Source organism: Pinus tabuliformis, chromosome Q, assembly GCF_031772625.1.
Source record: "Pinus tabuliformis cultivar Carrire ecotype Pingquan chromosome Q, CPIR1, whole genome shotgun sequence".
Lineage (NCBI taxonomy): Eukaryota > Viridiplantae > Streptophyta > Pinopsida > Pinales > Pinaceae > Pinus > Pinus tabuliformis.
In genome coordinates, this window is record NC_142296.1 from 424910627 (window position 1) to 424935960 (window position 25334).

General features: G+C 40.0%; 1 protein-coding gene across 1 annotated transcript; it reads right to left on the reverse strand.

The window, feature by feature from the left end:
- Positions 1–16105: 16105 nt before the first annotated feature.
- On the reverse strand, positions 16106–21272 carry LOC149220021 (uncharacterized). The gene is made up of 2 exons (XM_089386979.1): positions 20058–21272; positions 16106–16210 (listed from the first exon to the last, which is right to left on the reverse strand). Exons 1-2 carry the CDS (start codon positions 21270–21272, stop codon positions 16106–16108), a joined length of 1320 nt encoding a protein of 439 aa, XP_089243105.1.
- Positions 21273–25334: the final 4062 nt, after the last annotated feature.

Sequence of the window (25334 nt, forward strand, 5' to 3'; positions counted from 1 at the left end):
CTTTCCTTCCGTAGAAAATTTGATGAAAATTTCTTGAAAATTAAAAGCTATTGTACCCAAGGATTGTAGCCATTGGACTCTTAGTACAACATCAACACCTCCCATTGGGATGGAAAGCATTGGGCTAGTCAATACATATTCTCCCATGGATAGCTTGATATTATGGCACCTTCCAGAGCAATTTATTGTTCCTCCATTTGCAATCATCACTTGACACTCTGGTGTTGGATATAGGAAGCAATTCAATTCTTTTGCTACCCTACAATGAATAAAATTGTGGGTGCTTCCTGAATCAATCAACACGATTACCTTTTTCTTCTTGATTTGTCCTTCTATCTTGATGGTTTGAGGAGTGGTAATTCCTGCCAATGCATTACAAGATATGGTCGGATTTATTTGTTCTTCATCTAGGCTTTATTCGTGGAGTATATCTTCTTCTTTTGACCTTTCTTGCTCCTTTTCTTCTTCCTCTTCACAATCTATGTAGAATAATTTCTTCTCAGCACACTTATGACCTTTAGTGTATTTACTATCACAACTGTAACAAAGCCCTTTTGCTCTTTTTTCTTCCAATTTTTGTGGTGTCAACCTTATAGGTTGTGGAAGACTAGGAGCAACAACACTTCCGTCTTTATAGTTGTGAGTGGTATGCTTCCTGGTTGCCATAATTTTGCTTTCCATTTTTCTTGCTAACCTGAATGCCTTCTCTAATGAATCAGGTTCCCAAAGGCGAACATCATGTTGGATATTATCCTTTAAATACCCTATGAACACATCAATCCTATGCTCCTCTGGAATATCTTTTACCCATATGTTCAATTTTTGGAACTCCTCAATGTGCTCCATTACTGAACCCTTTTGTTTGAGACTTATCAATTGGCTAAAAAAAGTGTTGCTTTTTGTATCTTCATAACGTGCTATCAATTCTTCCGTAAAAATTGCCCAAGTGATAATTTTTTTACGAGAGCAAAGCCATTGATACCATACAAACTGATTTGGTTCCAAATATACAGTTTCCATACGTACCTTTTGTGTGTTTTGCACATTATTGAGATCGAAGAACTGCTCCATCTGTAATATCCATGTGGCGGGATCCTTGCCATCAAACTTCCTCATATCGATTTTTGGAATATGGTGGGTTTTCGATCGAACATTAGTGTCTATGGAATCATGATTAACATTACTTTTGTTCACATCATGAGTTTCCTTTACAACCTTTTCACCATTAGTGAGTATTTCTTGTAGAAAATTTGTCAAATCTGTCTTCAAATCTGCCATGTCTGTCTTCAAATCTGCCATGTCTGTCTTCAAATCTGCCATGTCTGTCTTCAAATCTGTCCTCAAATCATCCATCTTAGCTTCCATGCCCTTTATCTTAGATTCCACGCCATTTATCTTAGATTCCACGCCACTTATCTTAGCTTCTATTAGCTTTTGTGAGCGTGACATTTGTTGCACTTGTTCTTGTAATTTTGATATATCATGTAGCATTTCTTCCTCTTCTTCATGAGTCATGCTCGAGATTTTAGGTTCATTACTAGGTGTTTTCATTTTCTTTCCTTAGGGCATCAATTACCGATAATAATTCTTTACTATGCCCTTTGAATTCCGTTAAACCAAGCTTACACAAAAAATTAAAAAAAGACTACACACCTTTTTTCACTTTATAGAAGCCTGATATTGAATTTGATGTATCTCTGTAATTTCAGATCATCTAGTTCTAAAGCTGTGACCTGTAGTAGCCTTCTGCGTCTTCTTTCCAATGCCACAAGTCTGACCCAAATTGGATTCTCCAAGGAAGAGTTATGTGAAATCTCCCACAGTGACTTGCTTTTAGACTAGTTCAGTAGAGCAAACTTGTACGACGTGCCACGAGTCACTGTTTCAACCTTTGAATCTGAAACACACATACAAGAAACTAAAATCCGTCCTCTTTCTATACCTTCTGACGAAATTTCAATCCGATCCCCAGAGAGAAAGTTATGACAATTTTCCCCAGGTCACCTGTTTTGAATGTAATTCAGGAGTCTGCAAAAAGACCAACTTCCTCAGATCATATCTCCGCAAATATCACACGAAAAGCTCTGAAATTCGGACCCAAGGTTCGACGCAATTTCTTCTCAAATGGGTTTTTTTTGTAACTTATGAAACGTCACAGAAAAAAAATTATAGAGAAAATGCCACGATGATCTGTTTGGAGCAGCGAAACCCTAGAATCCAAAGCTCTGATACCAAATGTTATGAAACCAGCTCAAGAAAATATAGAAAAGATAGATCAACGCCTTAGAATTCAGCCTCTTCGAGGGGGCAGCCTCCTTTATATTACATAAATGAACAATTCTTTGATGATACAAATGACAAAACCTCCTTTCTATATATAGGAGTCTAAGGAGTCACAATATAATCCAGCCGTCCTAACAATAATAATATAAAGCCACAAAAATAACAATAGAGGGATTCTATGGGGCACAAAATTAACAACATGGGGGTAAAGGGGCACAACAATATAAATAAGGGGTATAAACTACAATAGTAATGGGGTAATCACTAGTATTATAGGGACCCAACATATTGACTGCGTGTAATCCTCTTTAGTATTTCTATATACCTGACTGTGTCTGGCCTGTGTGGTATCTTATGTTGTCATGACTGCGTGTAGGGTTTCCAGCGTACAAGTTCTCATTGTATAGGCACTATGCATTGTATGAATTGCGTTCCACCCATGCCATCTTATGAATATCTGTTTATATTGCTAGGGCTGCGTATAATCAACGTGTACAACGTGATCCCATGACTACATGAAACCAACGTATAGCATCCACAGCGTATCCAATGTGAACAACGCATATGATGAACATATGTTTTCATAAACAGCGTATGGACCAGTTTACTCCTTTTGTGATTCTCCTTCCAAAAACCCAAAACGTGGAGAGGAGATCACATCAAGAATGAGTGTGTCAGTGATATCAAATCCTCATTTATTTATACCACAACAAGGATGATGAATAGACACGTCGATTGGGCTTCTAGAGCCTACATAAGAGCTGGTCGGCTTGATAATAATTACATAAACAAAATAAATTCATATCTCCATAAATACTTATCGGAATCGGATGATCTTTGGATCAATCCTATACCTCTCGACAAGAGGGATCCAATAAAAATATCAACTACCATAAATAAGCCAACCCACATGGAGTTTGGCCCTAGTTTCCAATTTAACACTCCCTCTCAATTAGGGAGAACTCCATCCATTGATCCATAAGTCTGACTATACTATCTCTGCCATCAGTGCCCTGCACTGTTATGCCCAACTCTTCTCTACTCTGTTAAGCTCTGCTAGCTTTGCTAGCTCTTCTCAGCACTGCTGGCTTTGCTAGCTCTGCTCTGCTCAGCTCTATTGAACTATGAAGAAGAAGAATTGATCGAGAATGTCTCATACCATTCTCCATTGACTAGAAGTCAGACTCAGAGTGTGTACCACTGGTCCCAGACCAGTCTCAACCGAGCCAAATTCAGCGTCATAGTAGGTACCACTCCTACTACTGGTCCCAGACCAGTATCGCAGTCTCAAAGAGTGTACCACTGGTCCCAGACCAGTCTCAGCGGACCCGAAGTTAGCATCATAGAATGTACCACTCTCACTGGTCCTAGACCAGTACTGCAATGACACGAAGTCAGTCTCGGAGTATGTACCACTGGTCCCAGACCAGTCTCAGCCGACCCAAAGTTAGCGTCATAGTATGTACAACTCCTACCACTGGTTCCAGACCAGTATCGCAGGCTCAGAGAGTGTACTACTGGTTCCAGACCAGCCTCAACCGACCCGAAGTCAGCATCATAGTATGTACGACTCTCACTGGTCCTAGACCAATACTGCACTGACACGAGGTCAGTCTCGGAGTATGTACCACTGGTCCCAGACCAGTCTCAGCCGACCCGAAGTCAACGTCATAGTATGTACAACTCCTACCACTGGTCCCAGACCAGTATCACAGGCTCAGAGAGTGTACTACTGGTCCCAGACCAGTCTCAACCAACCCGAAGTCAGCGTCATAGTATGTACGACTCTCACTGGTCCCAGACCAGTATCGCAGGCTCAGAGAGTGTACTACTAGTCCCAGACCAGTCTCAATCGACCCGAAGTCAGTGTCATAGTATGTACGACTCTCACTGGTCCCAGACCAGTCCTGCACTGACACGAAGTCAGTCTCGGAGTATGTACCACTAGTCCTAGACCAGTCTCAGCTGACCCGAAGTCAGTGTCATAGTATGTACAACTCCTACCACTGGTCCCAGACCAGTCTCAGCGGACCCGAAGTTAGCGTCATAGTATGTACAACTCCTATAAATGAGAGGGTCTGCACCTGTTAGACATAGGTGCTGGTACGAGAGGTTTATCATCCACAACCTTCGAGTAATGGTTTGGATCGATTTCACTCCTAGTGAATCTCAGCTGCATTAGACAGCTATCAATCCTCTCATACTATGCCCGAGGTGTTTTTCTTCAAGCCATAGAGGGCTTTCTTCCACCTGTATACATGAGTTCCTTGATCATGATTCTCAAACTCCTCGGGTTGTTCCAAACCTGTGAACCTGCTGCATGAGGGGAATGGTCCCCTTATAATATTTTCCTTCGGTACATTTCAGACATGTACCTTCATGCTTATTTTTGAATTCAGGCATCCTAGTCACCATCTGAGCTGAGTCAATGGACATGGTCCCCAGTGGACTTCCTGCAACTTGATACAACCCTAAACTCAAAAACATCTTTAAAAGATCTATTTTCAAACACGTACCTTTCGATCGATAAGTGCCACCCTCTAACCTTTGACTCCCATTTCCGAGATGGACATCAGGTTCGATCAGGTACATAAAAGAGATTTTGGGGTTCCTTGCTTTCGTGGAAGATTCGACCATTTCCTTGATGACTTGCATTACCAGTCATTCTTTTGATCATTGAAGATGTCCCAGGAATGATGGTTATCTTCATCAAGAGATGTGTCTCTGCCATTCGGACACTCCTTCGCATAACGGCCGAACTTATTTCAACAAGGCATCCGCCTTTCCTTCCACCCTTAGATCCAAACTTCCCAATGAAGTGATCTTAAGATGGACCATCAGAATCTTCCGCTACGCCATTCTGATAACATTCTCTGCTTTGACTTCACCCTAGGTGAATTATGAGGAACCCATTGATCCTTCTGTCTTGTCCCAACTGTCTTCGGTGATTGCTCTTTCACTCTTGCTTGGGAATTGTCTTCACCTCAGCTCTGATACCATGTTAATATTAGGTATGTTCTATGCTAGAGCAATTTATTTAAATTTTCACAGTTAGCAATCACATCAACATTACGATAAACTGCAGATAGAACATAAATATAAAATGCAGAAGACAAGCCAAGACAAGAGGACACAAGATGTGGTGCGAGCCAGGGACAAACCCCACAATGTGTGGGGAACCCTTTGATCAAATATTCTTTTATCTTCAAAGTTCAACAGAGAAAGAGAGAGAGAGAGATAATACATTTACAACAGAAGTCAACACTTTGACTTATGTGGATATGAGCATAGATCATTTCCTATAATGATGAGATCAGTTGAAGACATTCTGCTTCAACTGAATCTCCTAGGTGACGACTTCACCTATCCATTTCGTTCATCTGCTGCACCTTACCGTGTAGCACCATCATGCTACATCATGTTCATGATCTTATCCATCCTCATGCTTCATGCTGCCCATGCTGCTCATGATCTCATCATGCTTCATGCTGCTCATACTGCCCATGCATCATCATACTTCATGTTGCCCACGCTGTCCATGATCTCATCATGCTGCAACATAATTATACAACCAAATGTATATTTGCATTAGCTGCTTGCTATGGCTTGCAGCCTAGCAAAGCAGCTAGGCTATAGTTCCACGCAGTCCCATCTTAAACAATCCTTCTATTTTCATGTTGTCCCCTACAGCAATACTTGAGACCTTGTTAGTAGTGACTGGAGCCTTCATCAAACAGTGTATAGATGAGATTATATCTTTTTCTTGACAACAATTAGAGCTCTATTTATAACTTCATGATATAGCGTATAGAGGCAGCGTATGTCTTATTTAGGACTGCGTATGAACAGTAGCTCCACTCTATTGCTGCGTATATTGTATGCATTCTGTGCCTCTATGTATTAGGGCCTGCGTATGTCCATGATGTCATGAAGCATATATATATGATTGCGTGGTCTCTATGTATTTCTTCAGAACGTATTTATTTGTTGTGATGATAACCCAACGTATATGATGACATATATATATATATAATATATATATATATATATATATATATATATATATATATATATATATATATAATATATATATAGATATATATATAGACACATATATATATATGCCATGACTTGTACATTAGAGTTGTGACCAGCGCATTCGCTCCTTATATCAATGACAACGTATTGACTGCGTGTAATCCTCTTCAGTATTTCTATATACCTGACTGCGGCTGGCCTGCGTGGTATCTTATATTGTCATGACTGCGTGTAGGGTTTCCAGCGTACAAGTTCTCATCGTATAGGCGTTGTGCATTGTATGAACTGCGTTCCACCCATGCCATCGTATGAATATCTGTGTATATTGCTAGGGCTGCGTATAATCAACATGTACAGCGTGATCCCATGACTACATGAAACCAACGTATAGCATCCACAGCGTATCCAATGTGAACAACGTATATGATGAACAGATGTTTTCATAAACAACGTATGGACCAACGTACTCCTTTTGTGATTCTCCTTCCAAAAACCCAAGACGTGGAGAGGAGATCACATCAAGAATGAGTGTGTAAATGATATCAAATCCTCATTTATTTATACCACAATGAGGATGATGAATAGACACGTCGGTTGGGCTTCTAGAGCCTACATAAGAGCTGGTCAGCTTGATAATAATTACATAAACAAAATAAATTCATATCTCCATAAATACTTATCGGAATCGGATGATATTTGGATCAATCCTATACCTCTCGACGAGAGGGATCCAATAAAAATATCAGCTGCCATAAATAAGCCGACTCACATGGAGTTTGGCCCTAGTTTCCAATTTAACATATTTAATCATATAAGTGCAAATAACTTCTTTCCTTCTTCTGCTAGCCATTTCAGCTTTATACTTTAAAAATACTCTCTGAACTAGTAATGTTCTTAATGTCGTTTAACTGTAGATTTCTTGGTACACTATATAATCACTGGTTGTTATTATTTGGCGCATGAAATCTATTATACAAAACACTCTCAATAAATAACAATTGAAGATATCAAAGTCGATGTTTAAAGGAAGTAGTGGAAATAAATCTTGAAATTGCAAAGCCATTTCATCCATTTGCTTCGCAATTTGCTTTTGGTTTAATATCATCGATATAACTACCCTAAGTGTCATAAATTTAAGAACTAAATTAAATGTGAATTCTTTGTGATAATGATAACTAGCGTATAAGTTGTCAAAAATAACTTTATGTCGAAAGGTGCGAAAGGGCAACTGAAAATAAATATTGAATGTAGACGTGGTTAGTTATCTCTATTACAAGAAACTTGATGGTTGGGTTGGTACACACCATTGTGTCAATGTTTGTTTTCTCTATGTGATAAAAATAACTTTTTGTACATGGCAACACTTCCTGTTCCTTATTATGTGTTGATTCACGAATTCATTAAAGAAATGCCGAAACGTCTTGTCGATAGTGGAGACTTTGTTAATAGTAGGACTAAGCCTTATTTTTTTTTTTTAATACTGGGTACAAACTCCTTTATACCTTCTTGAGCTATTTACAACTAGTAATCATTACACAATGCAGTGTAATAAATGTTATTAAGCACTTGAACGATGTCCTAATTACACATCGATTAGGCCTTAATTAATTGTCTAATAGACGTTAGTTTGCACTAGGGGAGATTAATTAGTTTATGTGACATTTCACATATGTCAAAGACCATGGAAATTGACGATTTGGGGACATGCACAAAAAAGCTGAGAAAAAACATATTGTTCTCATACCGTTGATCCCAATTTATGAAGAGAATGAAATGAAAAACAAATTACTAACCCAAAACACAAAGATACACAATGAGGGTGTGCAAAAGAAGTTGTGTACGTGATGGAGTTGTGTGGAAGAAGAGTACGAAGGGGAAATGTATGCAGAGTTGCGGAAATGGGGCATAAAGGCTCTCCCACACATACCCTTCTTCCTCATATCTTTTATTCCACACACTAAAACCGTATGACTATTTACCTTTGATAAGAAAACACATATATTGTACCATTCAAATGAAAATAGTAAAAAAAAAATTGTATCTTCCTAAACATATTACAATATCAAAAATTAAAACGGCAATTCGTTTGATGTGAAGGAACACCCATCGAATTACTATTTTGCAATGTAACAGTATAACATAGTGCTTCGTGTTAGATTCAATTTAGATGGATATGGGTGCACCAAAAAGGTGTATGGAGACGAGAATGCGTGCATATATGTAGTAGTGAGTATGTGTAGCGAAGGGAAAGAATCGTGTTGCACAAGAATGTGCCAAGTCAATTACTATGCGGAAGCAAGTCATGTGACAAGCTAAAGTCTGTGAAAAAATAAACAATGTACGTGGGTAAAGCATCTGCCAACTTAAAGGAATAACTATCTTTTGAATGCTTCTGCAATTGTAGAAGCATAGAGGAATTTGGTCTTGCACCTAATTGATGCATGCAACACAAACATAGATATGAAAGTAGAAAATTCATTTTAAATTGGCATTAATTACTTAACTACAAAAAATTAGATCATTCTCATCATTAACTAAACACTACTTTTTTTTTAAAGCTCAGAGATACCTCCAAAAACTTATGCAAAACATTATCTCTGAACACTTAATAGAAATGGTGAACATATTCAAAATTAGAACATAGTGATCAATGTTTGTGGTTGAAAAGTCTCGAATAGTAAACAACACAATTACAATAACAAGAATTGTATCTAGATTCAAATGTCAATCATTATAGCTATGATTACAATAAATACTACAAATGTAACTGATATCCAAGAACAAAAAGTGTGTGGGAATGTATGTGGAAGGTATAGAACATTGCAAAAGAAAGTTTATGTTCCTTGCACCAAACACCTATTCTCTCGCACAACACTTCTTCCTCACACGCATTAACATACACTTCATTTAATATTGAATAATAGTATTTAACTCATAGAGTGAAATTATACTTTCATAGAGTTTTTAAATGAATAGGAGGGTTGGTGCAAAAGAAATGTCAAATAAACAACTAAATATTGATATAAAATATCAAAGTATATCCTCGAAAACTTATACAAAAACATTATCTGAGAATTCTCCACAAAATTGGTAAACATATTCAAAATTGGAACATAGTAATCAATCTTTGTGCTTAAAAAGTCTTGAATAGTAACCAACACAGTTACAGTAACAAGAACTGTATTCATATTCAAATGCCAATCACCGTAGCTTGATTAAAATAAATACTGTAGATGGAACAAATATCTGAGATCCAAAATTGTTGTTGAACATTCATTTTCATTGTGCAGTAACCAATACAGTTTTTTTCCTGTGGAAAAAGTCGTAATTTTCATTAATAAGAGAGAATTACATTTTGTAGATGCTGAGCATATGTAGTGTGTAAGGCATTGCATGTCCAAAAAAGTTTAAAAAGCAGTGATATAATGCTCCACGCAAGGAGCAGACTGATCAAAAAGAAAAAAAACATTATGGTCTCTACGCAGAGAGAGTGTAGTTCAACTTAGTTCTGTAATAACATGTAGGAGAAAACATAAATATTTACATATAAACAAAATAGACTACCTGACTCAAGTTGAGCCTTCAGTTATGCTTCTGGATCTATGAACGGTCTATGATAATGCTGATAGGTAACACCATCCTTCTCCTCATATATCAACCAAGTACCATCATCCCTGTGCATTGCTTCCTTGGATAGGTGATCGGTAGCTGAGCTGCGCTCCCTGTAAATGTGATGGCAAACAAAAGAGTCAAAAGTCGAGATGAGCCTATGAATATCATCTAAGATATGCCTCAATGAGTAAGCATTGCAATAGACTTTTTGTCTATCCAATTGCATACTAATTTTGAAACACCAAAGAGTTGAAGGTTCATGCACTGTTTGTTCAGGGAAAAATGAATGAGGTATTTGGCAGTTAAGAGCTCAACGTAGTTATTGGTTCCTCTGCCCAGACCCATTTGTATTTTGAAGGAATGGGTTTCTGATATGTGTAATATGGCTTCCCCCACACATCCTATCTCCTATGCCGATCCATCGAAATAAGCCCATGGCATGGAGGTATTTATGGTTTCCGACGTGATGTTCCTGTGATGCTGTTGAGTGGTCTCTTCTGGAATAGAGTGATAGTCGGCTAAAGTTCTAGACAATATAGAGGGCTAGTGTGGAGCCTTCTACTGAAAAATAATTCTTGGCTATCCAGATAGCCCAACATATGAGTAGTGGTAAATTCCTCTCCTTTCCAGTGGCAGCCTTCCACCAGTTGTTCCATGTGTCTTTTATATTATCGTCATGCCATCGACATGATATGGGAAGCGATGTGAGTAGGTTGTTCCATAGCTCTTGGGTGGTAGGACAATCTAGAAAGAGGTGGTCATTGTCTTCAATGTAGTTCCTGCAAAGGTGGCACCAAAATGGTCCTAAATAAGATCGCTTCATCAAGTTTGCACCAGTCGGGATTTTGTTGTGCAGAATAGACCACATTAGCAGCCTCGTTCTAGGGGCCGCTTTTAGCTTCCACATAAGGTTCCACCAAGGCTCAGTGGCTTGGGGCTTATAGGGTTCCATCAATACCAGATATCCTATCTTGGGTGCATATGAGCCATGTTTAGCAAATGCCCATATAAGTTCATCATCCCCTTCTGTGATCCTAATGTGGGCCTCTGTTAATGCAGTTAGGTAGTCGCGCCAGTCCTGATGCCAATGCGGAGGGATATTTAGAAAGGTCCCTGATTTCCAGGCCTGTTGAGTCAAGGTGGAACAGACATTGTCGGCAATATGGCAGATATGTGTGATGCCTTGATTAACAATATGTGTTTTCAATTCCACGGGTAGCCTATGAACATTACCACAACCAACCCAGGGGTCTTCCCCTATGCACACCAATGATCCAGATCAGATTCTCCATGTCAGTCCATTTCGAATAAGACCCATAGCATTTATTACAGCCTTCCAAATGATGGATATGTTTGAAGTAATCCTTTGTGCTTGTCTAATCCAGTCTAGAGGATTGGAAGGGGTTATATATTTAGAGACAACTACCTTCGTCCATAGGCTGCGATTATTGAGCAATTGCCATCCTAACTTTGCTTCCAATGCTTTGGAGAAGATATCCAATCTCTTAATCCCCCAGCCTCCCCATCGTTTGGGCAGGGCAAGGGTTTCCCATCTGGCCCATGCAAAAATTCTCCCAGGCTGTTTCCCCTTCCATAAGAAATGACAACAAATGTTTTGTAATCTGGCCAATATTCCTCTAGGGATCCAAGCCAATGTCATCCAATATACGGGCGTTGCTTCCAGAACAACCTTGATCAGGACCAACCTACCTGCTCTTGACAAATATTTGTGGTACCATATGTTAAGGCATTTTTCTACCTTGGTGATTAGCCAGGTCCAATCAACTATTTTATATCCATGTGGCTTTAGTCGATAACCAAGGTACCTCAGCCCTTCTTCTAAAGGCAGGAGAGTAAAGGAGAATCTCCTGAGCGCATATTGAATTTCATGTTGAGAGCATCCTGTGGCTGTAATAGTGGATTTTTCTTCGTTCAACACCATTCCCGTAGCTTTTTGGAATGTACCAATTGCATTGTGCAGGGATGTAAGGTCGCCGTGCCTGGAAAATAAGTACATCATCAACAAAAAGCAGGTGTGTCAAAATGCAAGAGTTAGTGATCTTAATTCCCATAATTTGCCCTTGCCTGTGGTCTTCTCCAATGATTCTACTAAGACCCTCCATTATGAGTAGAAATAGGAGAGGGGATAGAGGGCATCCCTGCCTGAGCCCTTGTTCCGCATGAAAAAAGGGGGATGCCGAACCATTGATTAGTACACTATAAGAGACATTAGTTATACAACACATGATCCACTTAATGAAGGTGTAGGGGAAACCCAAATGAGTTAACAAAATTCGGATGTAGAGCCAACTGACTCTGTCAAATTCTTTTGATAGGTCTATCTTCAATATCATACCTTTTAGTTTTTTGAGCTGAACAGTGTGAAGGAGTTCCTGAGCAGTGCCTACCGCCTCGTGAATCTGTCTGTTCTGTAGGAAGGCAAATTGCTCTGGGGAGATGTGTGTGGACAGGATTGGCCTTAGGCGGTTGGCGATAATCTTTGCGATGATTTTGTAGATGCAGTTACATAAAGATATAGGCCTAAAATCATCAAAAGTGGAGGGTTTGTCAGCTTTAGGGATGAGAGCTATGAATGTGGAGTTAAGGCCTTCCAACATCCTCCCGCATCTTCGGCAATATTCTATGATCCTTAACAGATTTTCCCCTATGATATCGAAGAAGGCAATGTAAAATTCCACTGTCCAGCCATCCAGCCCTAGGCTCTTATCCTTCTTGAGCCATTTTAAGGTTCCTTCTAGCTCATCTAGAGTGACTTCTCTTGTAAGTTCCTGGTCTGCCTCCTGGTCTACGAATCTGGGGAAAAGCTGGGCAATACGCATCACTTCAGCCAGAGTAGCGATAGGAGGAGCCTTGTAAATATCTTTAAAATGTGAGTTTGCCTGAGCTGCCAACTCACGAAAGGATTGAATAGCTTGTCCATGCTCATTTTTTAGCTCCCATATTGTATTGATCACCTTCCTCCCATTAGCATATTTATGGTAGAATTTGGTATTGTCATCCCCTTCCTTGAGCCAGATTGCCCGACTCCGTAGCCTCCAGCTCTCTTCTCTGTCCTTCAGGATTTGTGTCCTCCTGTGCATTAGTAAGGCAATTTTATCTTTTTGTTCTTGGGAGGTAATTATTCCTTTGGTATCCTCCTCGAAGGTGTAGATTTCCTCCTCTGCTGATCTAAGCAGTTGGTCTTCTAGTTTCCTTTTCCTATGAGCCCAGGCTTTGGAAAGGGTTTTCAACTCCTTCAGATTATGGACAAAGTCTTCCGCAATGTTCCCATCAGTACCTGGTGGGTGAGCCTTCCAAAAGTCAGCCACCATCCTCATGTAATCAGCGTCCCTTAGCCATGTGGAGTTAAATTTGAGGGAGCCTTTGGCTTATCAATGGCATCCTGCATTTCCAGATAGATAGGTCTGTGATTAGATAGACCCCTAGATCCAACCCACTGTCTAATACGAGTGCCTTTATAGACCAGAAGCTCTTTGATTAGGAATTTGTCGAGCCTTCTGGCAAGGCTTGCCTCACTAGTTCTATTATTCCTCCATGTGGGCTGAATTTTGGCAGAGGGGATGTCTATAAGGTTGTGGTCCTCCAGAAGATTCTCAAATAATGCTGATAGCATATCCACCTGAGCTTGTTGGCCCCATGACTCCACATACCCTATAGAGAAATTCAGATCCCCTCCCAGGATTATGTTGTCTTGCTGGAGGATTGTTGAATTAAGCAGTTTCCTCCAGTATTCGACCCTATCATGACAAGGGTTGTAAACATTGATGATTCTGTAGTCAGCTTCAAGGGTGGATGAGAATATATCAGCACCCAGGTACCCGTGTCCCCCCCATACACTATTCAGCTTAATAGAACGGTTGTAAATACCCAGGGCTACCCCTCCAGATCTACCTGTGGCATCTAGCGAATAAAAAGACCATCCTGGTAGCCATGATTCGAGTAAGGGAGTGATGGTGTTGGCAGGACCTAGGGTTTCTTGGAGAAAAAGGATATCTACAGCTTCCAAGGCAATCAGTCGTCTCATGGCTAGTTTTTTCCCAGGGCTAGCCAACCCTCGGAAATTAAAGGAGAGCATCTTCATGGAGGGGGAGATCTAGGGTTTTCTCTACTCTAAGAACCCAGTCTATGGTTTTTTTTTACCCATGGCAATCTCCTCCCCTGCCTGGTGCTTGGCTTTGGAAAGTGAGGAGGGGCGCCCCCAAGATGGTTTAGGTAATGAGGGGGTTGAGTCAATACCAAATCCTATAGCATCGAGGCCTTGTGAGTGTAATCTCAAGCGAAGGGGGTATCGAGGTTCAATGCTTATAGGATGGTCGGAAGAAGGGTGTAAAGGGGCCTCAGGGATGGATGGCTGGGAGGTAGTGTAAACAGGAGGAGGGGTCATGATAGGGCAATGTTGATTGTTAGAGGGCTTCTAGATGGAGCTGGGGGGATGATGGGAGACATGAGCTTGTGTAGAATAGAGGGATGCATCCGAGGAATAAGAAGAGGCTCTAGCTTGAGTGTGAATTGTAGAATTACTTGGAGATTCAGATGCAATAAAAGAAAAGGAGTGAGAAGGAATTGTCATACCCGTGGAAAATGTGTCCCCTATAGCTGCCCGAGCTCTCATCAGAGGTGGAGAGGGTGGCTGAAGTGGAGCTTTCCCACGCTTCTTCTTTGCCTCTTTCTCGAGTGCCTTGCCTGCTTCTACAGTTACTTGTTGTGGCTAATCTTCTACCTCCATTGCAGACTGTGACTGATCCTGAGGGTTTGAAGTGCCCGGTTCTTTTTTGGTTGACCTCTGACCCCCCTTGTTGATCAGGGGGCAATCCCTGAATACGTGGCCAACCTTGTGGCATCTTCGACATCTGTAAGGTACTCCTTCGTAATCCAACAACTGTTTCTGAGAGTATGTCCTCCATTGTATGGTGATGTGTTCCTGTAAACCCCCTCTGGTATCCATATGCACCAGAATCCTGGCATAGGCCATCTTGCCTATGGATAGGTAAGACTTGTCGTACTCCATATACGTGCCTAGGGAGTTCCCGATGCAGCGAAAGATGTCTTCGGACCAGAAATGTACCGGGAGCCCACAATCTAATCCAAATTGTGCCGACCCCTATCTTATTTGTTTTCGGGTCGAAAAGTGGTGTCCATCTCTTCAGAAGGACATGCACATGCTCAAAGTGCTAGTATGAAGATAAAACCTAGTTCGTGTGGTCAGGCTTGGCGAAACTTAGCGCGAACCAGCTTCTCACGAAGGTCTACACTGTAGGAATATTGGCCAAGTGATGTCCCTGGACCTCAGAGGCCCATAACTGTAAACAGGCCGCAAAGTAGTTTTGGCCTCAGATTATTCCAACCAAAACCCTGTCTGCGAAATCCATTGTTTCCCCTAACTGAATGTCCTCCTTGTGCCTAAGAATGATGTCTTCAGCTTTAGATCTAAAGCATCTGGATTTCTTGCGAGGCCTCACTTCAATGGCTGTATCCTCTCGGCGATCAGAACTTTCCCCAGAGACAAGTGTGTCCTCAGGAGGAAGGGGAGGGGCGACAGGAAGAGCATCCGATAAGGGAGGGATGTTCGAGAAACTGTCGGATGGGGGAGAAAATGAATGCAGCGTGATCAAGGGTTCGGAGGCAGCTATGGTGGATGAGCTGGGTAATGAAAAGTTGAAACCAAAGGATGAAGGGAGGGAGGTTAGGCCAGCACAAGTATCCATAGGGTTAGGGTTAAGGCAACCCAAGGCAAACCCTAGTGAGGAAGGTGATGGCGGAGGGGTGGAAAGGGATAGCCAGGTCGGGGGGTCATCCGACAGAATCACCGGATGGTCCGAAGGGCCCGAGAACGGAGGTAAACCGGTGATAGTTTCATTCAACACACAGCTAAATGGGGTCGAGCCTTCCTCAGTAGCATGCGGGGTCATCCAGATAGAGCCTTCCACTAGCGGTTCCTCCGAGTAGTCAACAAGATCGAGGTCCATAGCTGTCGGGGAACGCAAATCGCCAGCTGCCTGTGGGTAATCGTTGAGGGAGTAGCAAGAAGGGCGAGCGGAAGTGTGACCAGAGACCTAAATTCCAGGTGCGGAAGCAGGTAGGTTACGGGCACAGTAACTTGGTAAAAAACCTTGTTACGGTAGCAGAGACAGAGGGTAAGATAGAGCGACCATCACTGTCGAAGGCCAACGTGTTCTTGTTGTTCGCTATCAACTGCAGTGGCTTGTACTGCAAACACGAGGCCCTGCCCGTATTCGCCCACGTGTTCCATCGGTCTCTGTAACCAAAACAATTATGGTAACAAGAACTGTATTCATATTCAAATGCCAATCGCTATAAACTATGATTAAGATAAATAATACAAACAAAATATATATATGGGATCCAAAATTGTTGTTGAATGTTCATTTTCATTGTGATCATTCACAAAACACTAGATATAATATAAAAGCTCAAAGCATATGGTCGTAAACTTACATAAAATTAACGTTTTTGGACAACACACAAAATTCAGAGTTATATAAGATCATATGCAAAACATTATCTCAAAGTAATTCACAAAATTGTTAAACAATCTCAATATTAGAACAGAGTAATCAAAAGTTCATTTTTATTGTGATCAATGTAATCAGAATTGGAACTAGAATTGAATACAAACTTTGCAACTCCTGATTTACAGTAATCAATAATGTTTATCCCGGAGGTTACTTATATCGGTAATGAGAATCTTCTGATACCTTAGCTCAACTCATTCACTATGCCAATTTGGCATCTTTTCTCTTTAACTATCCGCCCCTGCATTCTAGAAAATAGCAATAATTGTTATATAATAAATTAAGTACACTTGATAAATGATATTTTAACTTTGAAACAAAGGTATTTGGAGAAAGGAAGGCATGTGCCAATGGAAGGCGTTATGTAACTGAACTTACATTTAGATATTAAACCATTTCAAATGTTTTTGGTGTAGAGAATAATCTTTGTTGCATAAATCACTTATTAAAATCCTAATACTTAATCACAAAAGTAAATGCATTCGTCCCAATGAGGACAATTTTTGGGCCCCCATGAACTGTAATGTAAAAAAGCTACCAACAATTAAAAACAAGAAACTGCATCTAAGAAATAGCTTAATTCATGATAACATATCTAACAAACCTAAAAAATTAAACACTAGTAAATAGAAAAAAAATGAATGTTACGAGATTAAAGAACACTCACAATATGCGAAATCATAGACTGTGATTGTGTGGTTGTTAATTGTCTTTCAGATTCACAATTTCTTGAAGGAATTTCCTTAATTTGGCTTGAATGAAATATTCAATTAGAGGGAGAATAATCTCTTGTTTGACACATTCATTATACATCTCCTCAATTTCCCCAACCTCTTCTTGTAGTTGCGCAACCAAGACAAAGTATTGTTCATTAACAAAAACAAGAGTAATTAGCCAATTGCTAATCTCCTCTACAGTGAACTCACTTATAATATCAAACTATTTTGCCTTTGATTATTTTAGCTTCTCCAATTCAACCATTAGCATGTCTTTTGAAATTAATCTAGAGTCACAAACTGCTCCATTGATTTCCTGAATAAAGAGTTGAAATACAAGCTACAAGTGTTCTCACCTCGATGTCCAACCTTTTTCACTATGAAATTCAAGAAATATATACAAAAAGCTCATCCTTGGACTAAATTCAAAATCACTCATTACATATGATTTCATCAAAATTTAATAGTTTTATGCTCAAGAAAAAAGAAACCTTTTATAAATTTAAGGGGCTCTCCTTATTTGTAGACAAAAAAGTAGGAGGACTATTATGATCTCAACAAATGATGAACAAATGAAAAATTAGTTATTACTAACCAAATCCAAAAATCTTATAGTTATCCAAGTATTACAGATAAGCTTTGCAATAGAACTTTATTAATTCTCAATGATCATTGGTCCCACTTCTAAGATAATTAAATCTTAGGTATAGTATGAAAAATCAATGACAGAGGACTCAAGGTTATCTTAAGGCCATTCTTTAGAAGCAAATTTACAGAGTTCATATTTCCCTTGACTTCATCGACACATGCTTCCTTTTGATTGTAACATTATAGAATAACCATCATACGTTTAGACAAAAGCCCTGGTTTGGTTGACACTTCTTTAGGCAGAATGCCCCATTGCCCGCAAGCATCCATAGCCTCGATGGGTTTGCCTAGTGATATCACAGGTCAGTACCTATTTCCAGCTGGCCTCCATAGCCTCGACGCGTTAAACTCTTAAACCTATTTTACACTGAAGGCTCTATTCCCATGTTTCATACCATTTTAGATTTATATTATGGATATTGCTTTTGCGATTGGTAGATAGGGGAACAACTTCAGAAATCTCCTTAGAGGCATAGGATGATGCCTTTCAGATTAACTTTGATTACCTACATAATATCTTGGACGCATAAGGTACTTATAGGTACTCAAAGGACATACAATGACTTAGCCATTTTTAATGTGAGATGGATGAGGCTAACCAAAGAATAATCCAAAGACACCTAAAGTCCTACCAATCATAGTTTTCATGTATGGTTTCACTTTTAAAGTAGTGTTCCACAATGAGAAGAAACATCAATAAGTCTTCTACAAGTCTTAATAAAGATGATCAAATATCATGCTTGATGTTATGGTTATAGTATTCAAGTTTATTTTTCATCGATATCATTTTATGGACCTTTTAATTTTGTTTTAATCCCCTTAATATGTTTTAGTAAATACATTTTGAGCAACTATTTTGTATTGATAATCATAAATCTATATGAATAAGAGAATTGAAATTCCAAAAAGGATATATCAACTATGAATAGTTTGGAATTATCATTCAATTCAAATTTTATGAAAATGAATGCTTATTAAATCATTTTTATGAAATAATGGTCTTAAAACAAATAAGCAATGATAAAGAATGAATGCATCATTTTTTTTAACTGAAACGGTTATGTTTTATTTATAGAGAGAATCAGGTTGGGCTATGCCAAACAACCAAAATACATTCTTTGGAAAGTCAAAAGCACAACCTTCCCACTCAGGGGATTATTGCCTTGATCGGGGAATCAACATTTGTACTTATCATCCCAATTTGCAACGTACTTCCTATATTTGCCAATCTGTCCGCTTCCTTGTTTAAACCCCTGAGAATATGGTAAAATTGAACCGAGGGAATTTCTCTCAGAATTCTCTTTAGTCTTGTTAGCAGCTTGTTTAGCACCGGATCCTTTAGCTCTTTCTCACTAATGAGCGCTTTTATCAGCACTTCCGAGTCTCCAAAGACTAAGATTTCTCTTGGATTTTCCTCTCTCACCATTTGACAAGCTTTCAATAAGCCGAGAATTTCTGCTTGGTTGTTGGTTCTCTGACCAAGCCCCCAGCTGAAACTATCTTCTTTGTTCCCATTCGGTGAAAAAATCACCCCGCCCACTCTTGACTTTCCTGGGTTGCCTTTTGAAGCACCATCAAAGAAGATTGTGCACTTGCCCTGGGATCTCCACCAATGTTGAAAGTTGTCCTTTGAATCTCAAATTTGCCATCTTTCCTTTTGAATTGGGCAAGGATTTTCTTTGATTCTGACCCTGCTGGAATAAGCATCCAGCCACATCCTTTCTTCAATTAGAAGGGAACTGTCATCTTTGACGGGGAAATGATTCAAAGTTTCTAAGAGCAAGCCCTTTGCTTGGGCAGCCACCATTGCTGGAGACCAATCTGTATTGTTGAAAATGATATCGTTCCTGGCGAGCCAAAGCTTCCAGCAGACATATTTCGGGGCAACAATCCACACTCGGTGCCAAAGAGACTTGCTAGTGATGCTATGAGGATAACTGTCTTTCCAAGAGGTAAACATGGAGACAACCGAGACTTGAGATGGAGGGCAAACATTCAGCCCATGCAGGAAAAGGGACCAGACCTCCTTCGCAAACTCGCACTCTATAAATAAGTGATCAGAAGTTTCCTTTGCGCATTTGCATAACACACAGTGATGGGGGCCTACTATATTCCTTTTGCACAAGTTTTCTCCGGTCAGAATTTTCTTGTGCATCAACGTCCAAAAGAAGAAATTAATTTTGGGGATGCTAAAGCTATCCCAAACCTGCTTCCAAAAATATTCCTGGTGAGTTGATTCCTTCCTAATTTGCATCTGAATGTAGCCTTGAGCTGCTGAATGGACCCTAGTCTTGCCCCAACCCCAGGAATCTTCTTCTTCCTTGTGGAATGGTGCGTAATAAGAGATTGCTTCAAAAAGAATTTCCAACTGCATTTGTAAATGTTCTGGAGTTCTAGGAAACTTCCATCGCTGCCAGTTCCCATGGTCTTCCCATTCCGAGATGTCTTCTATTTTCCTGATTTCTTTCGCATGTAACCATGCTCTTAGCTCAGATATTTTGTTAACTTCTGCAAGAGGAGGATGGACCATAATGCTGTCTCTCCATAACATTGTGTTTTTTCCATTGCCAAGAATTCGATACAGGTAGGATCTAAAAAATTCAATGCCTCTGCTACACAACTTCCAAGCCAAAGATCCTTTTGGATTTTTCTCCACCGTGAATTGCCTCAACAACTGATTGTTTAGATATTTAAGTTTGATTAATTGGCTGACCAGATGGCTAGCATCTGCGTGGATCTGCCATAATAACTTGCATCCCATTGCTAAATTAGCATGTGTGGGGTCTCTAATTTGCAATCCACCTTCCACGATAGGTCGCTTCACCATGTCCCAGTTTATTAAGTGAAATTGGTTATTGTTTCCATGGCCTCCATCCCATAGGAAATCGTGAATGAGCCTTGAAATTTGATCGGAGATTGCTTTTGGAGCCAACATTAGAGAAGCCTGGAAAGTGGGCAGTGCCGGAAGAACACATTTGATTAAAGTGATCTTGCCTCCTGTGGTGAGCCAAAAACCTCCCCAGACTGCGATTTTCTTCTTGAATTTTGCTATAACTTCCTCCCACAATTGGTTTCTACTGGAACCCATCGTTAGAGGAAGGCCTGAGTATTTTATTTTTTCCCAGGAAACGTGCCCAACAAAGCCTAAATGGTTTGCAATTTTCTCAATTGTGTGTTGATCTGTGTTCCATCCAAACACAACGCTTTTCCTCTCACTTATAAGGGCTCCCGAGATGCTACAAAATTTTTGGAGGATGACTTTAAAAGAATTTGCTATTCTCAGAGAAGCTCCTCCAAGCATTAAGGAGTCATCTGCGAACAGAGGATGGTTCACGGGTTCAATTCCTTTTGCTATTCGAATCCCAGGAATGTTGCTAGCTTGTTTTTCAAAAGAAAGCTTTCTACTCAAGGAGTCTGCCATCAAAATATAGAGGAAGGGGGATAGAGAGCAGCCTTGCCTAAATCCCCTGGTGGCTAGGAAGTAGTTGGTAGGCCTTCCTTTTACCAAAGGTGTGATCTAGATCTTTTCTATGCAAGCTTTGATGAGATTAATGAACTCCTGACTGAAACAAAAGGATAAAAGAACCCTGTACAAAAATGAACGGTTAACTCTGTCAAAGGCGTTAGACATGTCTAGTTTGATCAGCATACCTTGTTCTTTTCGAGAATGGTTAGAATGTAGAGCTTCTTGGACTTGAATTACATTGTCCAGGATGTGCCTTCCTTTCATGAAATCCCCTTGAGCTGGAGAAATTAATTTTTGCAGCAGAGGTTTGATTCTATTCGCCAGGAGTTTAGTCAGAATCTTGTAGGAGGCATTGCATAGCGAGATTGGCCTATATCTTTCAAAGGACCCAAGGTTCACTTCCTTGGGAATTAAGGCAAGGAAGGTGGAATTGATTCCACCTCCGATCTTAGAATTCCTCAGGAATCCATGAATCATTCTCAGAAGGTCTGATTTAATTATCTCCCAGCATAGTCTATAAAAATGAATTGAAAAGCCATCTGGCCTAGGAGCTTTGTCGGGCTCTATGGACCACACTGTTCTAGAGATTTCCTCTTCTGAGGTGGGATTCAACAGCATGCTATTGTCATCTGTGTTAACTAGGTTCGGGATATGAGTGAGAAAATTATTTATGTCGTCTTCGCACCCATCCCTTTCAGCGCTGAGAAGAGTCTGAAAGTGGTTCCCAACTGCTTCCTTTATCTGATCAAAACCTTTGCACACTTGCCCACTGGAAGTGGTGATTTCAGCGATGTGGTTTCACGAAAGGCAAGCCCTATACTGTCTGTGGAAGTATGCAGTGTTTCTATCTCCAACTTTTAACCACAAGCTGCGAGACTTGATTCGCCAATATTCTTCTTCTCTTCTGAAGTAACTGTAAGTATTCCTTTGAGAAAATTTTTCTTTGTCAATGTCCAATGAGGAGATTTCAGTCTTTTCCAAATCAAATTGGATTTCAGCTAGCTGTTGGACAACTTCTTTCCTCTGGCTGGTAGGATTTTTTAAAGCCTTCTTTATCCAATCTTTCAAGGCATACTTTGCATTTTTTAAATTTTTCTCCCACACAAAGCTTAGGGAGCCTGTTACTTCTTTTTGCCAAGATGTTTGAACTTTTTTGAAGAACCCTTCTCTTTCAGCCCAGAGAGGACTAAATTGAAAAGGAAGTGGGCCTAGGTCCTCTTCTTCTTTCAAACAAAGAAGTATTGGCTTGTGGTCCGAGGTTAATTTTGGAAGAATCTTGGAGAAGATGATTCTTCTATCCATCATGATTGAACTATGGGTGAGAAATCTGTCCAGCCTGGCTGAGATATGATTCTCCCCTATTCTATTGTTGGTCCAGGTATATTCTCCTTTCATTGGCTTGAAATCTACCAAATCCCATTGAAGCATGAGGTTTTCCACTATGTAGAGCATAGGATCCCTGGTATAAGAACCTCCTCTCTTCTCTTTGGGATCCATAATAATGTTCAGATCTCCTCCTATGACAATGTTCTTTGGATTATGAAGTTCTAAAAAGTCCGAGAGTGACTTCCAACACTCTCTCTTTTCAGCATAGTGTACAAGAACATACAAGTTAAAGAGAGCTAAGATGAGATTGCTTGAGGTATGTTGAAGCTCGGTGAAGATCCAATGCTGTGTCTCATAGGATCTTTCTAACGAGAAGATTTTTCCAGACCAAAAGGTGCCTATTCCTCCAGCCGAGCCTCTGGCGCTTACTGCCTTCCCATTGTCAAATTTCCATTTTGTGTTGCTTGTATTTAGAAGGAGCTCCCCTTCTATTTTTGTCTCTTGGAGCATGAGAATGTCTGTGGGTTCCATTTTCAATAAGTCTTTAATAGCTTCTGCCTTTGAAGGATTCCCCAATCCCCTGCAGTTCCAAGAGACCAGCTGCATTACTTACTGCTTGTTGGGATGGGTCCACCTCCCTTGGGAGGTCTGGTTCTGGTGCTTCTCCCGAGAGTCATCTCGATGGTGGCTTGGCTCCCTAGGGTTTTTTGTCTTTCTGCTTCTTCTTCTCTAGTTTCCTTGTGTGTTCTCCTTCTGGTTCTCTTTGAGGGCCTCTCGAATTTCTCATCCTCCGATGAGCTAGAATTCTCTATGTTTTTTTTTTTTTTTAATGTTTGCATATGACGGAGAGGAATTACTACCTAGAACGGACTTAAGGGAAGGATTTCCACATTACCTGAAACCAGAGAGGTGAAGTCATTTTTCTGGATGAGTCCTTCTTGATCTGCTTCTGGTGGTTCTCGAAGAGCGTTGAGAGGTTCGAAGGAGTTTTTATCTTCCTCGGTGTTGTTTGGTTCCATGCTCCCTGAGATTTGAGGGTTTCCACTGTCTTGCCCGAATTTTTTCCCCGTCTCTTTGCCTTTGGATTTATTATTCTGCCTGTTGTATGCTGGTTTCTTTACTTACTTCCATTGGTCTCCTTTGTCTTTCTCTGTTGTCTCCTCGCTCTTCTTCTGGCAGTGTCGACATTTGAAGGGAAGTTGTTCGTAGTCAAGCTCTTGGATGTGGGTCCAATCTACAACCGAGAGTTTGATGGCTTCAGGTAAACCAACTTCCAAGTCAACTTCGATACAAATTCGGGCACAAGAGTATTGGTCTTTTCTCATCGCTTGGTCTATGTATTTGCCTAGGGAATTTCCTATATACTGTAGTGATCTCTGGTTCCAGCAATGAAGAGGGAGATGAGGAAGGCACACCCACAGTGAAACTGCTGTGGGTACATCATGTGCCGGATCGAAATATGGTGACCATTTATTCAAATAAAGCCCCTGAGGACCCATAAAATATGGCCTGTTCCTGAAGATTAGAGTTCTGTCTTCCACATTGTCAAACACAAAGACGAAGAATCGTTTGCCAACGAAGTGACTTTTAATTCCTTCTGAAACCAACGGAATCCAGTTTCGTTTTACCCATTCTTCCACTACTTTCGGGGATGACCATAGCCCTATGAACTAGCCAATAAGACCCCTTTTAGCTAGATTAAACGTTGATTTGCAAGTTTATTCCACCTGCAATACCACTGTGGGGATATTATCCAGTTTTTTCACAAACTTCTGCTATGATCTAGAGATCGTTCTTTTTCCAGCTGCTGCTATTAACTTCCTAAATGCTTCAACTTCAGAAGGTGAGGAAGGAGGGGCCTCAGAGCCACCTCCAAGGTCCATTGCGGCAAGGAACCACTCGACAGGAAGGAAGAACACAACTAGGGTAGCCGTAATACAGCCATGCGCACGATTAGTGATTACTTAACGAATTTTCAAGTTGTTTTCGAATGAATGCATCATTTTTAACAACTTAAGGCAAAGGAAATATTTCATCAAATACTCCCCTAAGGATTCCATTCTATTGATGAAGATGTATTTTTCGCTTTTGAAAATATTCTTCCAGTATTTAAGCATCCCAAATGAACAATATCCTTGAATGTGCTTTGTCTTGCAAAATAGCAAATTGGTACCAAAATTATGGGTACTGATTAGTTGAAACAAGGTACCAGACAGTTGGTATGCAATACTAAATGATGTTGCAATGCAATCATTTCCAAATTCACATAAGATTCCAAACATAATGGTCATAGATTACTTTATTGAAAAGAAAAACTAGAAACAAATCTAACTACTAGAAATAAATAATAAGCGGGAAAACAAAGTAATAGTTGAACCATGTTGAAGTTGGAAATAAAACTAAGTAGAAATCTTCATTAAAAAAATATGCAACTAAAAGAGAGTTCAACAAAAATATGCAATAGGAACATAGATCTCCCATTTTCAACTAGTTTTTTTTTTTTTTACACTGTTAGCATTCCCACTTATACAAAAAAAAATGAGAAAGATGTTGCACTATATTTTTAGAACTAAACTAACTATTATATGCAACATTTATTTATTTATTATCCTACTCTACTTGAGAAAAATAAATTCCTCTCCTCAAGTATATGAGTATTTCCAATGTAACCATGTGTGTAACATGTGTAAA